A 23,210-nucleotide genomic window follows, 5' to 3' on the forward strand; every position below is an offset into this window, starting at 1 on the left:
GGGAAAGGGAAAGATCTGTTCGTAAATATGCAGAAAACAAAAATCAGTGACGTGTGTGTGTGTGTGTGTGTGTGTGTGTGTGTGTGTGTAACACATAAGTACTTAATGGTATTATTTCAAAGCTTCACCAGGCTCCTGAGTGCCCTGGGTAAGCTGTTAACTGGTTATACTTCTCTTCCTCCTTCTTCCCTGTATGGAGATACCAGTTTTCTCTTTTGCTGTGAAATAATCACCTCCAATAAATATATCATGGAGAAAATCTCCCCCACACATCACTCTCACCCCTTACGTATTCAGCCAACATCTGGCTTAGACCAAGACCCCACTTTGCTGCTGAAGCCCTAAATTATGCCCCATTGCAATCTGCTTCCTTCCAGTTGCTGTTTCTCTCCCCACATGGCTTCGCCCTAAGCACGGGGTGCAGACCTTTCCCTCAGGTCCTTGCAGTAACAGCAGAGACGAGGTTGCAACTTCCATTCCTACCCATTAAAGGTATAGGAATAACCAAAGGAAACTACCAGAAAGAAACCTAGAAGGAGATACTAGGTGTGGCTGTTCTTAAGATCCACCAGCTCAACCCCCTCTGTGGGACTTGTACCTCCAGCCACCTCTCTGACTGAATATCTAGTTCTTCTGAGTTGAGGTCACCCCCTGCCCTGATACCCAGCCTGACACCAGGTGGGAAGGACAGCTTACCTTGCTCCAGGAGTAATCTCAGACCTCCTAACAAAATCTGCCTCAACCTCTGGGAAACTCTAGGAATGGGAAGCAGCTTCCTCCTCAGCTCTCACATCCAGGGTTTGCCTTGTTCCAGGATGATTGACAATGTCACACTGGTCCCTCCTGAGAATCCTGTCAGTGAGTCTAACCTCCGCCTCTCTCCTTTACTCCCTGTAGGTATGCCTTTTTAAGGGTCTATGCTCGGTGTCCTTCCAGCATTGCAATTATTCGTGCTCATATACTCTCTCAGCTTTAATGAGCATCTTGGCATAGATGACTTTGAATCCTACCCACCTAGCTGTCGGACTTATCCTTGTACTCTCCCACAGTGTGGTGTCATGAAAAAAAAAAAAGCCATAAAAGATGGCATCAACCATCCTGAATAAATCAGGACCAGGGTTTACCTAGCTAGTGCCTCTTCTCACCAGTTCTCTAGAAAAGAGAAACTACAGAGTCACTGGTTTCCCTAGGAGCAGAGTATACTTTTCAAGCACTTCTGCAGTGTACCCACCCCTAGCTCTTCCTGGGGAAGCCCAGCCTGGCAGAGGTATAAATAGGCATCTGGCAGCTTCCCGCCCTAACCTGCTCCTTTCTCTTTTCAAAATGGACAAGCTCCTGCTTTTGGGACTCCCCATCCTGCTTGGCTGCATTAGAAGTGAGTCCCTAGGGTTGACAGTTGATGAGGTGTATCCAGGATATGGGAATGGGTCAGAACTTCCATGACAGAGGTCCCCTTATGCGAGCCACATGATCATTATAATACCTTGCCTTTCACCCACTTCATGCATCACATCCCTGGCACCTTCACCAGAAGCTCAAGTCTCCCTCTTATAGGAGGAAATAGGTGCATTAAAAGGGAATGAGAAGATTTTCATAGAAGCTGTGAGGCGAGGTTTGTGAAATGAGGTCTGCAGAACATGTATCTTTTTCCTCAACAGTACTGTCTGGGTCCCTGGAAAACAGCAAACGCTTGAGTGAGTAGAACTAGATCATGGTGTGGGAGCGGGAAGATGGGAGGAGGGAGGAGATGAGCTGGGCAAAGTGGGCTTTGGGTATTGAAAGCAACCCAGAGATGGACCTTGAATTTCACCACTCAGCAACCTCTTACAGTAGGATGGGCTGGGCTGGGAGCTGATTTGAAGTTTGACAAAATAACATGAACAGCAGTTGACAAGACCGAGGGTGAGTGTAAAAAAGGGCAAACAAAAGGAAAAGGAGAGAGTGGAAGATAGACTTTACCAGCCCTAGTTGGCCAAACCTACAAGGTGGCAACTTCATGAATTTCAGATGCTTTTCCCCATTGTCAGTTTCCAGGAGCAGGTAGATAAGAAAGTCACATAGGTCATTACAAAGAAGGGAATGAAGAGGGGACGGTGCATTTCTATTTCTCCCCTGGTCTGTACTATACCCTCTAGGGATGGGGAGGGTATTAGAGAGGCCCCACGGAGGCGAAGGGAAATGAAAGGAAGCGGGGGTGCACAGATGCCAGGAGACAGATGCCGAGGCTTTGGAAGGACAGAAGGAGCCTAGAGTGGCAACAAGTGAAGAGCATAGGCTGGACCCTATGCATTACAAGCATCACAGGGGGCTCTGCAGGGCTGAATTTCAGACAAAATTGCAGACTGGTTTTGTTTCTCTTTGCCAGTGCAGTCCATGAACTATTCATCAATGAAGAATATTATCCCAGTGAGTATGAAGAAGACCTGATTATCTCAGTCTTGATTTAGTTCTATCCCTGTCCCTCCACATTTCTTTCCCCTCCCATTTTTCCAACCTGAACTCCGGAGACCATAAACTCCAGTCCCTCTCGTGGCTTAGCCTCTCTTAATAGAGGCAGATGCCCACACTTAATGGGTCTCTGGTAAAGCCAAGCCAACCTCAGAGCTGAAAGGGGGGACAGGTTTTCTCCTGGCAGTGTGAGATCTCACTTCTCTTCCTGATTTCCTGGCCCCAATGACAGAAATCATTCAGTGTAGGATGTGCCACCTCCAGTTTCCAGGAGAGAAGTGTTCCAGAGGGAGAGGATTTTGCATCGCGACAGAAAATGAGGTTTGCATGACCGGGAGGATTTTCAAGAGTAAGTTGTGGGATGGGGGTGGGGGAAGCTGCCTAGGACATATGAGCTACAGGAAAAAACAGGGACCTTCTTTTGCCCCAGGGAGCCCTGGGATGACTGATCTCTTGACCCCTGACATAGGCCATAATGAGAAATAGACGTGGTCACCAAGGGGTGGGGATCTGGAGCTATGGAGCTAGTATTTTGAGAAGCCTGTGGAAAGCAGGGAGACTGGATGGAGAGGAGAGAGGGGAGCACAATATGGCCAGTGGAGAACAGGTGCCTGTTGGAGTGGGGAAGGCAGCTCCTTGTCTGTCCCTGCCTGGCTTTCCCTGGGGCTGGTTTTAAACTGTGGAGATAGAGGGGCCAGTGCCAGCCATAGACACTGGGTAAATGGCCCTCGCTATTTTCCTACCATTCGTGCCAAGTGAACCCTTGGTATATATAGCCCTCATTTAAACCAGTGTGAAGATTCTCTACTGAGACAGCCCGCTTTGGAAATCCCTCCATTGCTGCTCTCATCACCTCCTCACCCCCAAGAAGTTTTTCCAACCATTCCACCACTGCTCTTATTCTGAGAAACCCTCACCTTGCAGCATTTGCAGTTCTTCACACTGGAATAACAGACTTGAACGACGCACGAGGTTGTTCTTGTCTGCTGGTATGGGCTGGAAAGTAGTTTCTTTGCACAAGCCTCTTTGCTAACCTGTTTCTCCTTCCTTCTTCCTTCTGCAGAAGATGGGACTCTGTGGTTAACATTCATGGGCTGCCTGGAAAAGTGTGCTAATGTGGACAAAATAAAATGGAGTATCTACTTGGTGAAGTTCAGATGCTGCAGAGGCTATGACTTATGCAATGAATCTCTATAGAGACTGTTCGTCTTTTGGGGGCTCTCATCTCCGGATGACACTGTTGCCTCAGCCTCTTCCCAATGATTTCCTAAAAATCGCAAACACATGGTTCTGCCTTCTGCGTGTGTAAGAAAAAGCCATCTCCTTTTCTAAATTTTCCATCTTGGTCCCTGGTGGTGGGGAGCAGGTGGCGGTGGGGGCAACCAATTCTTTGAGAGTAAGACCAATGTCTCCTGAAGATTATTACAAAACTAGCGTTTTCACCGCATAGCTAAGTTGCTTCAGATAAAGAAGACAAGAGGTTCTTGGGTGGTTCAGTTGGTTGGGTGTCCAAGTCTTGATTCTGGCTCAGGTCAGGATCTCAGGGTTGTGAGATTGAGGCCCGCCTCGGGCTCCGTGCTGGGCATGGAGTCTGCTTAAGATTCTCTCTCTCTCTCTTCCCCTGACCTGCACTCCCTCATGTGTTTCCTCTCTCAAAAAAAAAAAAAAAAAAAAAAAAAAAGATGAAGACAAGAATAGGTCACTTCTTTTCCTGGATTTTCCACTTCTTTCTGTGGCAGGATATTTTCTTTCTGTCTGTCTTTGTTTCTTTGTTTGTTTCTTTCCCTCCCTCTCTCCCTCCATCCCTCCCTCCCTCCCTCTTTTCCTTCTTTTTAAATGTTTCTCTCTCTCAGTATTATCCTTCTTATCACACTCCCATCATAGCACAAAACTTTGGCCTCAGGGAGGGAAGTAGCAAAGTCAAAAAACACCCTAGCTACTGGGGTCTTCTTGAATTCTGTTCGTGAATGCTATTCCCAGAGTGAGGAGAAGGGTAGAACATAGAAAGGAATTTGCATTAGAAATCCTGAAGAGAGAAAGCTTTTCTGCCTTTCAGGAATGAGACTCTCTTTTGGGGGTTGGGAGTCAGAGAAGAAAAGGAGAAGGAATCTATGGGGTCTCGAGATAGTAACTTGCACCCTGCTTCCCTGGCAACCTCACAGGAAGGCATGGACCGCTAGATGCAGAAGAGCTGCAGGATACTTCCAAGGAGATGGGGCCAGAGGCAGCCACACAGATATCCCTGCATGTCTAGCATGGCATGGAAAAAGCTGAAATTGGTGGGATCTGAGCAAGCCATGTGAGTCGCCCACTGGACATCTCACCAGTAACCTCTGTACAGAGCTGTCCCTACCTCACACATGCTCAGGCTTTCCACTCTGTATAGTTCTAGCATTCTGGGAAAAATAGGAGTGGGAATGAGCATGCTCACCCAGATTGAGACTGATTTCTAACAAACTGGTAGGATGAGGCCTACTTATTTCATTAGTTAAATATAAACACATTTTCCTATTTTGTTTGACTGATTATAATTTGTTACTATTGTGCATAAGCTTGAACCTGTGTCCTTTCAATATCCTTTGTCATTCTTTGAACATTTCCTTATATCTGCCACAGTCAAATGTTCCAGGCTCATTTTGCATTTTCGCTCTAGGAAGCCCTGCTTCTTCTCAGTGGGAAAGTTATTTAGAAACCAAAATCTGGGGCAGCCCGGGTGGCTCAGCAGTTTAGCACCGCCTTCAGACCAGGGCGTGATCCTGGAGACCCTGGATGGAGTCCCACCCACATCAGGCTCCCTGCACGGAGCTTGCTTCTCCCTCTGCTTGTGCCTCTGCCTCTCTCTCTGTGTCTCTCATGAATAAATAAATAAAATCTTAAAAAAAAAATCTGCATACCAGGTATGCACATTGTTACTGGAGTGTCACTACTCTTAGGTCTTCTCTATGGCCAACACTGAAGAACACACGTGTGTATGTACACGTGTAAGTGTGTGCATGCGTGCATACATACCCCCCCCCATATGCACACTTCCACCTAGAATTTATTCTAGCTTTTTCTTTTTCCATATTTATAAATCCTTTCTATAATACTGAGACACTGGGCTCCTAGTATCCTCAATACATTTCTTATGTTGTTATTCCCCTTTCTACAATACTGAACTCCCGTTGTTACCACCTGACCCCCTTGGGCTCCAGCATTCCACCACAGGTTACCACCAGTGTTATCTCCACATGCAGATGCCCTCCTTGCAACTTTCAGGTACCAAATCCTTTTTTTGGAGTCACTACGCACCCCACTTAAATCTAAATGCTCTTTACCAGTCTGCCACTGCCGTCCATTACATAAGTTGCTCTCCTCACACAGCTTGGACTCTAATGACCAAAGCTGGACCGAGTGACACCCTACTCATTCACCAACTACCTATGTTTCCCCACATCTACCACCCTATCACTCTTCAGGGACACCCTCTTCACCATAGCAGACTCTGACAATCTGCACCAAAGTACATGGATGTTGTCCTCGCCCACCTGGGCTGCCAGTATCCTCTTTTGAGTCTATCTATACTCAGTAAACCCCTTCATGGAGACCTACCTTGCTCAGCCTAAATGGCTTTTAGACTGAATTCTTAGAAGGAAGGAAGCTGAACATTTATTTTATTTTAAATATTTTATTTATTTATTCATGAGAGACACAGAGAGAGAGGCAGAAACTCAGGCAGAGGGAGAAGCAGGCTCCATGCAGGGAGCCCGATGTGGGACTCCATCCCGGGACTTTGGGATCATGCCCTGAGCCAAAGGCAGATGCTCAACCGCTGAGCCACCCAGGCATCCTGGAAGCTGAACATTTAAAAAGTGTTTTGTTTTGTTTTGTTTTTCCTGGGACGCCTGATTGGCTCAGTCAGTAAAGTGTTGGACTCTTGATTTCAGCTCAGGTCATGATCTCAAGCAAGGAGTCTATTGGAGATTCTCTCTCTCTCTCTCTCATAAATAAATAAATCTTTAAAAAGTTTTTTTCTATGCTGCTTTTTCATAGTTTCTGTTGTTTCCCTCATTTCTGTTAGTTTACTTTGAAACATCAGATTGAGTTTTTATTCGTTTTGAATCCATATTTTTCTGGTATCCTTTGTTTCTGTAAGTATGGTGTCCAGCACTCATCTCATAACATTATGTTATGGGGTTTATTAGCAGATCTTTTATGTCATACATGTTTAAATTAACTGTATTTTTCCAGGAGATTTTATGTTATGTGGCTGGAGGTGGGCTAGGGGAGCTTTCCTAGCTTCATCTCTTGAAGGCATTGACAGGGAAATAGTTAAGATTTTTCATCTCTCTATTTCAGCCTCTATAGTGATTTCCAAGACTTGCTACCTGTCATGCCCTCTCCCACCAGGATTCAAACATTCTCTTACAACGTTAGTCATTATTCCTGCTCAATTTCATTTTTACAGACTGTTCCTTTCTTCCTTAGAATGGCACTCTATGTTTGTGGAAGGAATTTTAGTGGCATATTTCCACGTTTCTGAGATCTTTGAGGGCTTAGCCAGCCCTAGCAGACCCTGCTTTTGCAGGATCCTAGTTCTTCTGCCTCATTGAAAAGAGGACTTGTGGAGGTTCCTAAACCATGTTGCTGTCTCTAACTTGTCCCAACTAAAGACCACAGTCCTACCTTGATGGTCCTAAGCAAAGATTTAAAATCAACCCAAGGGAGCACCTGGGTGGCTCGTGGTTGAGCATCTGCCTTTGGGTCAGGTCGTAATCTCGGGGTACTGGGATCGAGTCCCGCATCGGGCTCCCCAGAGGGAGCCTGCTTCTCCCAGTGCCTGTGTCTCTGCCTCTCTCTGTGTCTCTCATGAATAAATAAATAAAATCTTTAAAAAATAATAAAATAAAATCAACCCAAGAAGTTTAAGGCAGGCACCTTTAGCCTCCAGACTCATAGCCTTTTCCCATTTGTGGCTTACAATGTGCTTCCTGAGGCTCTTTCCTCTGCCTGAGAGCCAGTGGGCAGGTTTTCTTGCCCTCATCAATCTGTGATAGAACTATAAACAAATATGCACCCAAAGTGCTGAAAAAGTACAAATAATGTTTGTGTCTTCCGTTGTTCTTTGTCACCGTTAGCAGCACCTCTCAGCATAAATCAAGCAATCCATACATAGGTGTTGAATACTTACGGGTGTATTTTGAAATATTCAGTAGTTGTTTTAGAGCTCCACCCATAAAAACAACATGAGATCAAATAATATCTCTATATAAAGCATATAATATCTCTAGATGAGATTCTGGAACCAGCCTCCTGATATTTCAGACCAACCATGACTTGTATAAAATTCATGAGTAGAAGTTTTGATGTGTGGTTTTCTGAGAAGTTGTCAATAATGAACATATTTCTATTAGGTTTCTGTGATCTTACACACATTTATAGAAAGAAACCCTGTTTTCCTAATATTAATAATCCTCCAGATTTCTAGTTCCATACAATTGGTTTGTCTTCCTTTGATCAGTTTTTCCAGTTTAGGTCTACTACCAAGTAAGGAATCTTTGGCCTGAAAGAGTGTTCTGGACCTGAATCTAGAACTAGGGCTCATGTTCAGGGTCTGTCTTCCCTCATTGTTTCCTCTACTTCTTTCCCCCCTGAAAATGTGAATAACAGAGATGTAGTCCACTTGGGCAAGAAAACTAAGAGGTGTTGTTATTGTAAATGGCGGCAATATGGGAGTTAGAATCTCATGGAAATGATGGGGGACATAATAATACAGATTCCGAAAGATTTGACCTGGATGGCCAGTCTGGGTATGATGAAGCTCTGGGGACTTTGCCACAATGGTTTATGAAGTTTCACTTCAGATTTAGCCATAAAAATGTGTTTGTATCACTCAGTGTCTATTTGCTACTCTTCCTGCTACTGGTTACCTTCTTCACCATCTATATTATTTATCTTCCCTAATCTGAAGTTTCCAATTTTGACTTGTTTGGGACCATTCTAGGTACTAACCATACATCATAGTAATTCCCCCATGAATCACTTCATTGTTGGAACCTACTGCCAACATCTCCATTCTATCCATATAAACTAATTAATATCTACCATATTTTCATATTTTCTTCTTCTCAAGATGCTAAAGTGTAATGCCTTTGCTAGCATGACACAATTTGGGGCAAACCCGAGCAAACATATATTGCAAATATTTCAAAATTCATTTGTATTTTATTATATCTATGCAAATACAATGTGATAGAAAGCAATAATCTATTATAAGCCTGGATCAGGAGGGATACTATTAAACCTGGGGTAATATTAAATATGTATATATAATTATACAGCTAAAAACTAAGTATAATAATTTCTGTAGATTCTAACACATAAGAAGGCAAACACGGTAAAAGAAAAGTTTAACCTAAAGTGAGTGAACAGCAACTTAAGGATTCATTTTTGTCATTTCATAGCTTACTATTTTTGTTAGAATGCTACAGTGGAGTTTGAAATTCTTATCTCTCCTTGACATAATCCATTATAGGGTTGTACCAATGGATGAAAAACATTCAACTTTTTATCAATGAGTTTATTGAATGCAAGGTAATATTTAATATTTTTCAGAACTGGACGGTAGAGTATTCCTCATATGCCAGAAGACAGACTTGTTGGCCAACAACGAGGCCAGTGCTTATCCTGATGTACTTGGCTTTTGCCATGAAAGCAAAATAAGATCATGAGAGACACAGTAGCTCAGGGCTATGTGATCAGGAGTAGCTGTGGTTGGTACAGTTTCCCCCAAAATGATGGCAGGCACAAAGACCCTCTTGTCTAGTTCATTGACTTTTCTTTTTTCAGGAGTTAGAGTTTTCCAACTTCACATTTACTTCCTCAAACCCTTGCTTAATACGAGCCCTTTCTGCCTTCCACCAATTACCTCTTCTATCCTCCTCCCAAATATTTCTCCTAAAACCTCTTATGAGTCCTTGTCCCTATTTCTGTCCAGTCTGCTTTCTCTTGATTCCCCACTCAGGAGCTCTACTAGAAAATATTTTTTTCCCTTTGCCAGAAGTTGTACTCTAGGTTTAGCATCAGAATCTAAGGACAGTTACAGATTGCCAAGCAGTATCAAGTATCCTAGCAGAAGGCAGAGATGAGTGTTCCCATTTTCCTCTTAATGAAAACACTGAGACAGGAAATACAGAGCTTCCATGGGTATATCTACTAGGATAGAGAGGAGAGGAAGGTCTAGGTTTTGAGATAATGTACGATGAGATTGCCCTGGTGTAGGGGAGGGGCAAGGATTACTGGGAGAAAGCTTAAGTTGATTAATAATTAGCTTAATTTTCTGGGATATCATCATGAATAGAGGTATATTTATCTTCTCCATACAGCACTGACTTTTCCGCAATATCATGTCCGGTATTACACAAGGGTTTATCAGTGCAGCAATGCGTCTCTTTCAGTAAGTCATGGAATACTTGGACCATTCCCTCTTCACAAACTTTACAAGACAGTCGTGTATAATGATAAAAGTATCTCCCTAAAGAGAGAGAAAAGAGCAAGTGTGATCACCTTGCTTAATCATCATCTTCTCAGCAATGACGTCTCTCCAGAATCTCATTGGTTTTCCGTGGACGGGAATGAATCCTGAAGTTGTGCTTGTATCTCATTGAGGTCTCTCTAGACAGGACCAGGCAAAGACCTCTAGGGACACAGACTCCACCTCAGGTGGGTGTATGGAGAATTCCACTTTCCTCAGCCTCTCTCACGGTCCCAGTTTCCCTCCACATCTTGATTCCAGGGAAGGTGGGCACCACTGTTAATGTCTTGTGTCTCTCTCTAATCTCCACTTACCTGTAACTCGATGATAATAGTAATAGTGCTCTGTGGTACAACTCCTGTTGTTTTTTGAGAATATATTAAACTTCCAGCAGTGTTTCATGGGAACACGGCACTGGAATCCATCAAAGGAGTTACATTCATGGCAAAATCGAATCCCTAGAAAAACAGAAGAAAGATTTAAAGCAGAACTCTAGGGAAAGTAATTCTGCTTCAGAAGCCTGCCCCACCTGTCAACATTTACACTGGTGAGGTGCAGACCTCACAAGAAGGAAGCTGACACCCTTCCCAACTTCTTCCAGGGGTCCTTACTCCCTTGAGTAAATAACAGCTATGATGCCAAGGATTCCAGCTCCCCCTCCCCTTCACTCAATGCTCAGGGAAGAACAAAGACACAAGAGCAGTGAGTGAGGACAGTGGAATATAGTCAGGGAGGGTAGAGAAACAATGTTTGAAAATAATCAGGAACGTCCCCTTTCATTGTGGCATTATTTATCCAAAAACGGAAAACCAACTTCACCATACATTTTGATTGTGAAGGGATCTCCTCTGTGAAAAGAAAAAGAAAAATCCTCTTTGAGCCATTTTCAGCCTCCCAAAAAGTCATGTTCAGAAACCACCTCACCCTCCTCCCCATATACCTCCTCATTACCCATCACTGCCTCCCTCTCCAGGCTTTACCTTCTTTCATGAAGACCAATGTTAATATGCCCAGCAGAAGCAACTGCAACAGTCTGAGGACCATTCCTGAGAGTCCCGTGGGAGGTTCCAGCTTTATTTATTCCCATCACCTGCCCTCAGGCCTCCCATTAGATCACAGAATCACAATTTCAGATCAAGCCACCTGAATCCTCTCTACAATGTTCCGAGGAGAGGGTACATCCTGTCTGTGTTTACATTCCTCCAGATACTTGGGACTCACTCCATCCAGACACCCTGTCTCATTTTATTAGATCCAGAATAAGGTACTAATTAATGTTGGTATAGAACCTCTCTCCCTAGTATCTCATCACTTCACTTGTAGTTTTGGTTGTTGGCCTACATGCAGCGTGTATAACCCCACACCCACAGGACAGCCTTTCACACTTGACAAAGCTGGGGTCATTGAGCATCTGTGAGGGAGTTGCTCAGTCCCTTTCAGGCACCATAATCATCCTGGACACTTGCCTCAGTGTGACCTCCAGGGGCAAGGTGGCTCATTAGGACCAGAGTCTGATACTACAGATGTGGTCTGACTGCCCAGTGTCCCACCCCTCTGCGAGATGGATGGGACAGCTCAAGAAGGGGAGGGACGAGAAAGTAAAGATGATCTCTTTCCCTTAAATTTTATTCATTCATTTGTCCAAGGGAGACAAAGACCAGATGATTACAGTGGGAGAGACTTACACTGGGGGTGATGGGGATTAGTCACTAGAAATGGAGTGTCAGGGGGGAAAGGAGCAGGGCAGCATGGAAAAGAGTTTTCCCATTGGTTCTCTGCCTTTCCCTCTCCCTCCAGATGGTGCCACACAGTTGTGCCTCCCTGTGTCATATACCAAGTGTCACTAAGTGTCATCAGTGAGCCTTGGGAATGGACACATATGTAAATGAGAAATATTTGTATATAGGTACAAATTTCCCGTTCCATGCTTGCCCCACCCCTTTCCTGTTTTCTCCTACGTGCTAAACCCAGTTGGACATTCTAAGGCTTTTCCTTATTTATGTATCTTGTCTCTTTCGCCTCTCAAGGACGAAAGTGCCATGAATGCAAGATTTTCCTGTGTTGTGTTCACTTCTTCCCCCTCAGCACCTAGAAAGATGCCTTGCTGCATCTTTGAATGCATGATGCATTCATGAATGCATTGCTGGTATGGTTAACCCGGGAGGCACGAGGGAACGGTGCCCCCATATGGAGAGCCCCTAATTCCAAGTTCTCAGGATGACATTCCTTGCCTACCTCGCAGTTGGTGGTCACCACAGAGAAGACAGGCATCAATAATGGCAGATTCCCTTGTCCTGGGGAAAGAGTGAGTGTGGGGCCCATTTCTCTGAGTGGGCTCATTCCCAGAGCCAGTCACAGGCTACTCCAAGTGTGATTCCTAAATAATCTTCTCCTGCATATCTGGGATACAAGCCCAAATGTGTACCTACCTGCCATAAGACCTTCGACAAGTTACTCACTTCTCTGTGCCTCTGGGACCTCACAGATGGAAACAAGGACTGTCAGAGGTATAGCAGATATGGTTGTTAGGACGAGAGAAATTCAAGGATGGGTAATGGGTGGTAAGACCCTACTTGGTGTCAAACATTCTTTGGGCATGTTATGCACTTTATTTCTCTGGATTTTCTGAGCAATCACATAGATCGGAAATAATTGACCTCATCTTCCAGTTGAAGCCCAAAGGCACTTAGGAAGTATTTTTCCCTAGGGAACAAGCATATCTGTTTGATTCATTGGGCTGTTTCTTTCTCTTTCCAATCTGGAGGAGGATTTCCAGAGCTGGAGATGACAGTGGGGAGAGAAGGAGGAGGAATAGGTAAGAAAAAGGGTGTCTCCATTTAAAAAAAAAAAGAAAAAAGAAAGAAATAGATTCTCTCTCTACGAGGCAGAGACAACATCACAAACTAATTCCCACTGAAAATAGGGTTTCTTGCAAGCCAGGCTGGGATCTAAGACTTACCCAGCCTCTGTCTGGGAAGCAATTCCCACAGGGACTACTTCTGTGAGTCTTGCATTTGGACCAAGTGAGACACAGACACAAATCCATGGATGAAGTCCAAAGGTTCTGAGCCAGGAGAATCAGCTAATGCTCGAAGCACAAGACCCCATGTCCTGGCTGGCAAGATGCTCCTCCACCAGGATCTGGGCCCCCAGGGATTAAAATCTGCAGTGAATCCCAAATTTGTGCAACATGTCTTTCTCCTGTGCTCTTCCAGGCAACTTTGAACAACATTATACTCGGATTAGAAGCAACAGAAATTGTGGAAATACACCAAACTACCAAGAAGTACATAAAACTCCCTTTGTGCTTCCAAATGTGAGGAAAAGTGAACATTCTGGCATTCTTCCATATAAGAATGCTTCTGTACAGATACTACAGGTTCATGTTCATAAGAGCTGTCATAGCTGACATGGTATGTGTGAGGTTGTGGTTTGTTATTGTGGAGATGGTGCCTTTGTCGCCGTCCCTGGCTTCCCCTCCTAGGATGCGGGCCCCAGAAATGGCAGGAGTTGCAGCAGCTGGTCCCCTGCAGCTTCCAGACTCAGCCAAACCCAGCCAGCAGCTTAGCCTTGCAACACCTCTCACCTGAGGGTCTTGGTGTGAGCCCCAGACACAGCTTGGACCCCTGCGGCCACCTCTCCCTCCAGCAGACAGAGAGGGAAAGGCCTCCATATCTGAGCTCCTGGAACCAGGGTCCCAGCTCTTCCCCCTGTTGGGGCTGAGAATGTGCACCTTCTCCCCTCCTCTCCTGGCTCCTACTCAAAGCCTTTCCACCCTGCTGCCCCTTCCTCGGTGGGAGGTTGTAGGACATGCTGTCCTGCTCCTGCCCTGCCCAGAGGCCCCACCTGTACCCACGCCCTATCTGGACAGATGGAGGAGAAGGCCATGGACTTGAGGCCACATTTGGCCCCTTTGTAGTCAGCCCAATGTTGGGCTCACCTTGCCCCAGCAGGAGGACAGTGAAAGGGCAGGGGATGTAGGGACAAAGAAAATTAAAACGGACCCTTTCCCCCAACCAACCCAAAGAAAGTTCCCTGCATTCGGCAATATCCCCTTCAACCATTTCTGCCAACCTCAGAGAAGCACTTCCCTTGGCCCTGCTCAGCAGGGCGCACACCTGAGGGTGGGATCATCTGGTCCCAGGTGAGTCAGTGAGAGGAGGGAGACTCGCTTTGTTACAGGACTTCATGCAGGATAAAGGAAGTGTGTGAAGGATGTCCAGTCACATTTCTTCTGCATGCGCCAGCACACCTGCCTCACTGCCAAGGCTGCAGGGGACATGGGGTCTGGCTGATTAGTTCCCCTTGCCTCAAGGCCACCTAGGCCTGCCTGGGACCATGCTCCCTCTAGTGGCTGGACCCACCCCAGAATGCTGCCCTGCATGCCAGGGTCTCACCCCAGAAATCCTTGCCCCTCTCTCCCATGCTCAACCCAAATCAACCTCCTGAACTGGCCTCCCCTTCCCTCCTCTAACTGTCCTCCGGAGTTTCTAGCTTTGGGCAGCCTAGAAGGTACCATTTTCCCAAATGGGTAAGTGAGTTGGGCATCGAAGCAACAGAGCCCCATGTCTTTATTTTATGCCTAAGAAAAAGGACTAAACTGAAGTTTCACCACAACACAGAGGCAGAGGGAGCTCCTGAGCTGTGTTCTCTTGGCTGTCTGGTCAGGGATCATGTTAGACCAGTGACAGAAGCAAGGAAAAGGAATTTGGGGTCATTCATGGGCTCTGGGTCACGTCTTCTCCTTGGTTCACCTCCTACTACACGCCCTGCTTAGGATCTTAACTCACCTAACATAGTTGACGGGGATCTATTGTGGGGAGGTCAGGAGTAACAATGGACTTCTTCACCAGGACTCCTCCTAAAGCTTTCTGTGTGACCCCCTTTCCTAAGGCTTTTCCTAGGTGGAGTCATCAGGATGTCAGTCTCGAAGGCAGAGAGGGCTCTGCGGTGAGGCCATCCCCTGCAGCCCTGTTCCATGACCCTAGCCCACTGCCTTCCAGCCCTTGCTCCGGTCATTGCCCCCAAAATTTCAGAGTGATGTGTGCAGGATGGAAGGCTCCTGGAAGCCACCCCCAAACAGCCGTTCTTGACCAATTTCCAGAACTGCAGGCACTGTAGATGTGCTTCCCTCTATAGGCGGCTGGGACTTGCACAAATCAGGGTAGAAGCGAGGGACTGGAAGTTATACTGCCCCCTAGCTTTAACTTCGCCCTGTTCTCATCTTCACATAAATACCCACCTGTGAGGCTCAGGAGACTGAGAACTTCCACTTTAACTTCAATTGAATTCACTCTGAACGTGCATTGGGCAGAATGGGGGCTGACACCCCAAACATGACAGTATGAGATCCATTTTCTCTATTTTCCCAGGCTAGGAGTCAACCAGGTGGGTGCTGGCCAGGGCTACCAGAATAGAAAGCTGTATGACAGGGCTGAGATAAGAACTAAGAACATGAAACACTTTGTATTTTTAGCTTTCCCTAGGAGCCCAGGCCTCTTAGCCAGGATAGATGCCAGAAAGTTCAACCAGCATGAGCCAGTCTCAAGAAGGTCATCTGTCCATAGATAACAGCCAACTAGGACCTGCCGGTACACTTCTGGCACGGGATGAGGGAAAGTCTGACGGGAGGGTAGATACAGGAGTGTCCTGATAAAGGTTAACTGCCACAAAGGCTGAGATTTGGCTTGTGTGTTGAAGCGGGCATAAGAATTGTTTCTTCCAGAATAGACTTTGAAGGTGGAGGCTCAGGTTCAGGCCAGAGTGTCTGATTTTCCTTAGTGGGTAAAAAGCACAGATGTTCACTGAGCTGTGATGTTGAGGCTGGGCGAGACTGGTCCCTACTCTCTAATTCTGGGTGGTCACAGTCTGGGAAAACATCCAGAGAACACACAGAGACCTTTTCAGGAAGCTCAAGTTAAATGTCTAGATAGGTTTCTTTGAAAAACAAAATTTGAAGATCTTTAATTATTCCCTTGCTCAATAGTCTCGTTGAGTAGGAAGGACAATAAAGACAAAACCACCAAGGATTCAGATCTTGCAAGAATGTGAGCTGGAGTATGACACCAGGTCAGGAAGCCTGTCCAGCTGAGATGCCAACAGAAGTGAGAGAACAGGAAATACAAGTGTGGGAATGCAGCTGTGATGACCGACCTTCTCTGTTACACAAGTGGGGGTTGTGGCAACTACTTCATATTGCTTCATCATTTCAATGATCTCCCTTGGACCCCACTAGAAAGAGCCCTGGCAGTGGCTATGTCACGGGTGATGGTAATAGTATGGTTGAATTGCTATCACCTCCCAAGGATGAGGTTACAATAGGAATTTTTGTACCCCCTGTGCTGCAAATGTAAAGCTTCCACCCAGGTGAAAGGGAATGAATGCTGAGTGATAAAAGGGGTGGGGGTACTAATTTTCTGCCATTTACCTCTTCCAGATCAATTCTCCCCCTTTTCTACCTGCTGTCTGACCCGTATGATATATGGCCCCAAAGCCCCTGGGCTTTGTTTGAGCATGGCCAGTGGGAAGCTTCTGCAGCTCAGTGGGATGGAATAGGATCTCAGTAGTGTGAGGTCACAGTCCTTAGTCTCCAGGTTCCTGCTTGAAAACACGGCCTCAGGCTAACTCTGCCCCAACAAAAAGTCTCTGCTGAATGAATACTCTCTTTGCATGTCCAGCAACATCCTTCTTCCCCAGTTCCTGTGAATTAGGGATGCTGACAATCCAAATGCTTCCTCAATTCCTGAACTAGCCTGATAGTTTCCTTATTTCTTGCATAAATCTATATAATTAGACTCTTTATACATAGCACCTATTGAATTTTTTACTAAAATTTCTTATTTCCTGCTTGAAACCCAGTGGTACCAGTGAAGTTCTCAGGATTTTGGCTAAAAATCTTGAGACAGGCAATCAAACAAGGTGTGCTGCCCAAGGTGGATGCCATGAAGTATGAAAAACAAGAGTCTTTAGGAGTTTCAGAGCTTCTCTTACTGTTTCCAATATGTTTTGGTCTTTGGTTTTCAACAATTTTACTTTGTGCATGGGTGGTTCTATTTGAGTTTATCTTACCTGGAATTCATTTATCTTCTTGGATATGTAGATTAAAATTTTTCATCAAATTTGCATATTTGTGGCTCTTGATTCCTTCAAATATTCTTTCTGCTCTTTTTTCCACTTTTCTTCTGAGGCTCCCATTGTGTTGGTGCACTTGATGGTGTCTCACAGGTCTCTGAGGTTTTATTCATTTTTCTCCATTCTTTTCTTCCTAGTTCTCAGACTAGGGGATCTTGACCTGTTTTAAGTTCACTCATTCTTTCTTCAATTAGCTCAAATCTTTTGTTCAATCCTTCAAGTGGGTTCAACAAGTATCAGTTATTGTAGTTTTTCATTGTAGAATTTATATTTGATTGTTTCACATGATTTCTGTTTATTTATAGTCTGTGTTTGGAGAGATACTGTAAGCTACTTTCCCTTATTTTTTTTTTTAGACATGGTTTCCTTTATCTTTTTTGAAGATATTTGTCATAGCTGACTTAAAGCTTTTTGTGGAGTCAGTCCAACATAAGTTTTTCCCTGTGTATAAGTCATGCTATTCCCTTGTATGTCTCATATTTTCTTTTGTTGAAAACTGAACATTTTAAAAAACATAAAGTGGCAACTTGGGAAATAAATACCGCCAGTGATATTTGGTGGTGGTGTTTTATTTGTGCTTGTTGTTGTTCCTTTTCTTACTCTTGTTATGTTGGTTGGTGACTTTCCCGGATTAATTCTGTAAAGTGTGTATTCTTTGTCATGTGTGGTCACTGGTATCACTCCTCACTTCCTTTTGTGGTCAGAAATAACTCAACAAAAATTTCCTTGAATGCTGTCAACCAGTAAGGCTCCTGTCCTATGGCTATCTGTGTATGTTGACATTTGCCTTTAATGCTCTGACAGTTTAAAACTCTGCCTTAGCCTTTACTTCCTGCTCCCATAGATCCCCAAGCTTAGCCAAAGGTTAGAGATTAAGATCTTCGCAGGCCTTTCTTGGATATGTGCACAGCTCTGCACATGTGTGCATCTTTCCATATTCTCAGGAATATATTGGAGCTTTTCAAAGGCCTGTATAGACAACTCATTCTCCAGCTTTCTCTTTTAAGGTTTTTGGCCCTTCACTTATTTTGCCTAAATAAATATCTCTGTCTCAGGTATTTGCAATGTCAACACTTGTCACATATTGCTTTCCACAGATGTTCTGAGGATAAAAACTTTCCCATAGACCACGATCTGAATCAGGTCAAAGACAAGGTCAATTAAAGACAAGCTCTGTGAATGGGGCTTTTTCAGAGAGTATTCATATATGCTGAATAGTGACAAATCTCTGGAAATGGGGGTTGTGGGGGCAGCTTCAAGCTCATTTTTCTCCCCAGCATATCTGCTAGGCTGATGATTTCCACATCTACCATGGTCAAAAGCCTGCTGGTTTTCAAGGCTACCATGTAGCTAGGGAAAGAGAGAGAGGAATAGGTCAAGTTAAAATGCCACAAAGATGGCTAGCTGGGAGGGAGGCCATCCTATGGAGAGGAAGCTAGTGAGAACCGCTGGGGCTGGGGAGTGAGGGGATGCTCAGAGTCTAGGGCTCAGACTCCTGCACCTCCTCCTGCAGTGGATACTGTACCCCTGTGGGAGACTAGCCACCTGGGAAACTCTTCTCACAAAAATGTCAATGTTGGAAGAAGCTTCAAATAACTATGTGCATAGAATGGAACGAAAGCATGGCATTGTAGGCACCTGAGGGCAATTGGTGAGGTGTTGACATCAAAGATTCCTCTGAGAATCCTCTGTTCAATGCGGAACTTGACCAAATTACAGGCTACAAGACACAAAGTATTCTTTGTATGCCAATTAAGAATAATAGGGATGAGGATTTGGGGAGGGGAGAGAAGAAGATGGTGATCAAGTAGGAAAACCTTAGGCTAGCTTTGTCCCACAAACACAACTAGATAGGTATCAAATCATTTAAAATACCCCAGAAATCAACCTGAAGACTGACAGAACAAACTCCACAACTAAAAGGAGAGAAAAGTTCAAAGGAAGAAAAACCAGGAGACATAATTGACTTTCCTTACATAGAGAAGAAGGGAGAGACTTAAACAAATTTGTGAAGATGGAGGAATTTATCTTAAATGAAAGAACAAGGTAAGGTCATGGCCAGAGATATAAGCAAAACAGATACAAGTAATATGCCTGATGGAGAAATTAAAGCGACATCCATATGGATACTCACTAGGTTTGACAAAAGAATAGAAGATATCAGTGAGACTCTAACCATAAAGACAAAGGAGTTTAAAAAGAATCTATCAGAGATGAAAAGCACAACAAATGAGATTGGAAATGAGCCTGATGCAAGGAAGAGCAGACTGAAAGAGCAGAGGAATTAATTAATGACCAGGAAGACAAAGTAATGGAAAGTACTGAAACTGAGCAAAAGAGGAAAAGAATTCTGCAACATGAGAATAGGGATCCCTGGGTGGCGCAGCGGTTTGGCACCTGCCTTTGGCCCAGGGCACGATCCTGGAGACCTGGGATCGAATCCCATGTTGGGCTCCCGATGCATGTAGCCTGCTTCTCCCTCTGCCTGTGTCTCTGCCTCTCTCTCTCTCTCTGTGTGACTATCATAAAATAAATTAAAAAAAAAAGAGAGAGAATAGACTTGGGGAACTTGGTGACTCCATCAAATGTAATAACATTCATATTATAATAATCCCAGAAGAAGAAGAGAGGAAAGGGACCAGATTATTTCCTTGAAGAAATAATAGCTGAGAACTTCCCTAATATGGGGAAGAAAACAGACATCCAGATCCAGGAGGGACAGAGCACTCCAATCAAAATCAACAAAAGCAGGCCAACACTAAGTTGTACTGTAACTAAATTTGCAAGATATAGTGATAACAAAAAAATCTTAAAAGCAACAAGACAAAAGAAGTCCTTAATTCACAAGGAAAACCCATAAGGATAGCTCAAGATTTCTCAATAGAAATCTGACAAGCCAGAAGTGAGTACCATGATATAATCAAAATGCTGAATGGGAAAAATCTGCAGCCAAGAATATTTCATCCAACAAGACTATCATTTAGAATAGAAGGAGAGATAAAGAGTTTCCCAGACAAACAAAAACTAAAGGAGCTCATGACCACTAAACCAGTCCTGCAAGAAATATTAAAAGAGACTTCTTAAGTGGAAAGGAGAGACCAAAAGCGACAAAGAAAAGAAAGGACCAGAGAAAATCTCCAGAAATAAGTATATACAAAGTAACAAAATGACAGTAAGTACAAATATATCAATAATTACTTTGAATGCAAATGGACTAAACATTCCAATCCAAAGATAGAGCGTGGATAAAAAAAACAAGACCCATCCATATGCTGCCTCCAGGAGACTCATTTGAGACCTTCAGACACCTGCAGTTTGAAAGTGATGGGTTGGAGGATATTTATCATGCAAATGTATGTCGAAAGGAAGCCTGAGTAGTAATACTTATATCAGACAAACTAGACTATAAAACAAACATGAGGGATCCCTGGGTGGCACAGCGGTTTGGCGCCTGCATTTGGCCCCGGGCGCGATCCTGGAGACCCGGGATCGAATCCCACGTCGGGCTCCCGGTGCATGGAGCCTGCTTCTCCCTCTGCCTATGTCTCTGCCTCTCTCTCTCTCTCTGTGACTATCATTAATAAATTAAAAAAAAAAAAAACCAAACATGGTAACAAGAGACAAAGAAGGACACTATATAATCATACATACAGGGGAAAATCCAACAAGAAGATGTAACATTTATAAATATTTATGCACGCAACATGGGAGCACCCAAATATAACAAACAAAAAGCAACTGATTAATAATAATCCAATAATAGTAGGGAACTTTAACACCCCACTTACATCAATGGACAGATCATCTAAACAGAAAATAAACAAGGAAACAATGGCTTTGAATACACACTGGACCAGTTAGACTTAACAGATGTATTCAGAATGTTCCATCCTGAAACAGGAGAATACACATTCTTTTTAAGTGCACATGGAACATTCTCCAGAATAGATCATATATTAGGTCATGAAACAGGCCTCAACAAACATCAAAAGACTGAAGTCATACCATGCCCCTTTTCTGACCATGACAGTATGAAACTAGAAGTGAACCACAAGAAAAAATGTGGGAGGACTACAAATGCATGGAAGTTAAACAACATGCTACTAAACAATGAATGGGTCAACCATGAAATCAAAAAAGAAATTTTAAAACACATGGACATAAATGAAAATGAAACCTTTAGAATGCAGCAAAAGTGAGTCCTAAGAAGGAAGTATAAAGTAATACAAGCCTATCTCAAGAAGCAAAAAAAAAAAAAATCTCCTTAACAACCTAACTTTATACATAAAGGAACTAGAAAAAGAAGAACAAATGAAGCCAAAAGTCAGTAAAGGAAGGAAATAAAGAAAGAGAAGAAATAAATTATATGGAAACTCAAAAAAAAAAAAAAAAAAAAAAGGAACACTAAAACAGATCAATGAAGCTAGGAGCTGGTTCTCTGAAAAATCCAATAAAATTGATAGACCTAAAGCCAGACTTACCAAAAAGAAAACAGTAAGGACCCAAATAAATAAAATCATGAATTAAAGAGGAGAGATCACAACCAATGCCCCAGAAATACAATTTTAAGGGAATACTATAAAAAGCTATATGCAGCTCTTTGGGGTCTGTGGGGAAACAAGATGAGGAGGGGACGTTATCGTTCAGAAAGCGTTGCAATAAGACGCACACGTTGTGCTGCCACTGTGGCTCTAAGGCCTACCACCTTCGGATGTCCACCCGGGGCAACTGTGGCTACACTTCCAAGCAGAAGAGAAAGTATAACTGGAGTGCCAAGGCTAAAAGACGAAATACCACTGGGACCGGTTGAATGAGGCACCTAAAAATTGTATACCGCAGATTCAGGCATGGATTCCATGAAGGAACGACACCTAAGCCCAAGAGGGCAGCTGTTGCAGCATCCAGTTCAGCTTAAGGATTTCAATGATTAGTCAAAATAAATGTTCTGGTTTAAAAAGAAAAAAAAGCTATATGCCAACAGATTGGACAATCTGGAAGAAATGGATAAATTCCTAGAAACCTATAAATTACCAGAACTGAGGGGGGCTTGGGTGGTTAGTTAATTAAGCATCCAACTCTTGGTTTCAGCTCAGGTCATGACCTCAGGGTCATGAGATCAAGCCCCTATTGAGCTCCACACTGGCCATGGGAGCGTAATTAAGATTCTCTCTCCCTCTTCCTCTGCCCCTTTCCCCATTCACGCACCTCATGTATGCTCTCTCTCTCTCTCTCAAAAAAGAATTAATTAATTAAAAAAAATTACCAGAACTGAAATAGGAAGAAATAGAAAACTTGAACAGACCAATAACCAGCAACAAATTGAATCAATAATCAAAAACTCCTAACAAAGGCGTCCAGGACCAGATGGCCTCACAGGTGAATTTTACCAAACATTTAAAGAAGAGTTAATATCTATTCTTCTCAAACTATTCCAAAAAATTTAAGAGGAAGGAAAACTTCCAAATACATTCTATGGGGCCAACATCACCCTGGTGATGACCAAAACCAGATAAAGACACCACTACAGGGCAGCCCCAGTGGCGCAGCAGTTTAGCGCCGCCTGCAGCCCAGGGCATGATCCTGGAGACCCTGGATCGAGTCCCACGTCAGGCTCTCTGCATGGAGCCTGCTTCTCCCTCTGCCTGTGTCTCTGCCTCTCTCTCTCTCTCTCTGTCTCTATGAATAAATAAATAAAATCTTTAAAAAAAAGACACCACTACAGAAGAGAACTACAGGCCAATATTCCCGATGAACACAGATACAAAAATTCTTAACAAAATACTAGCAAACCCAATCCAACAATACATTTAAAAAAATCACCCTTCACCATTAAGTGGGATTTATCCTTGTGTAGCAAGGGTGATTCAATATTAGCATATCAATCAACATGATATACCACATTAATAAACAAAAGGATAAGAACCATATGATCTTGTCAATAAGTGGAGAAAAAGCATTTGACAAAGTACAACATCGATTTATGATAAAAACCCTCAGCAAAGTAAGTTTAGAGAGAACATACCACAACATAATAAAGACTGTATATGAAAAACCCACAGCTGCTATCATCCTTAAATGGAGAAAAACTGAGAGCTTGTCCTCTGTGGTCAGGAACAAG

At 43.8% G+C, this 23,210-nt stretch overlaps 2 protein-coding genes, 1 long non-coding RNA gene and 1 pseudogene across 5 annotated transcripts; 3 read left to right on the forward strand and 1 right to left on the reverse strand.

The window, feature by feature from the left end:
• The first annotated feature begins 639 nt into the window (after positions 1-639).
• PATE1 (prostate and testis expressed 1) lies at positions 640-17,624 on the forward strand. The gene is made up of 7 exons (XM_077894077.1): positions 640-858; positions 1,659-1,694; positions 2,371-2,406; positions 2,681-2,797; positions 12,726-12,776; positions 13,177-13,374; positions 15,948-17,624. Exons 1-6 carry the CDS (start codon positions 762-764, stop codon positions 13,368-13,370), a joined length of 531 nt encoding a protein of 176 aa, XP_077750203.1. The 5' UTR covers positions 640-761; the 3' UTR covers positions 13,371-13,374; positions 15,948-17,624.
• LOC144311490 (uncharacterized) lies at positions 2,817-3,604 on the forward strand. Of its 2 annotated transcripts, none has more exons than XR_013377090.1 (3): positions 2,817-3,055; positions 3,225-3,420; positions 3,512-3,604. It is a non-coding gene; the product is annotated as an uncharacterized LOC144311490 (long non-coding RNA). The 2 variants fall into 2 exon arrangements; XR_013377089.1 differs by having other exon boundaries at positions 2,818-3,055; positions 3,241-3,420.
• On the reverse strand, positions 8,993-11,076 carry LOC144311487 (prostate and testis expressed protein 13-like). 2 transcript variants are annotated; one of them, XM_077894079.1, is made up of 4 exons: positions 10,942-11,076; positions 10,786-10,809; positions 10,276-10,419; positions 8,993-9,961 (listed from the first exon to the last, which is right to left on the reverse strand). In XM_077894079.1, the coding sequence occupies exons 1-4, from the start codon at positions 11,003-11,005 to the stop codon at positions 9,759-9,761; spliced, it is 435 nt and encodes a 144-aa protein (XP_077750205.1). In that variant the 5' UTR covers positions 11,006-11,076; the 3' UTR covers positions 8,993-9,758. The 2 variants fall into 2 exon arrangements, with proteins under 2 accessions (XP_077750205.1, XP_077750204.1); XM_077894078.1 differs by having other exon boundaries at positions 10,781-10,809; positions 10,942-11,063.
• Positions 17,625-19,106: 1,482 nt separating the features above from the next.
• On the forward strand, positions 19,107-22,329 carry LOC144304728 (large ribosomal subunit protein eL37-like; annotated as a pseudogene).
• Positions 22,330-23,210: the final 881 nt, after the last annotated feature.

Source organism: Canis aureus, chromosome 3 (genome assembly GCF_053574225.1).
Source record: "Canis aureus isolate CA01 chromosome 3, VMU_Caureus_v.1.0, whole genome shotgun sequence".
NCBI lineage: Eukaryota > Metazoa > Chordata > Mammalia > Carnivora > Canidae > Canis > Canis aureus.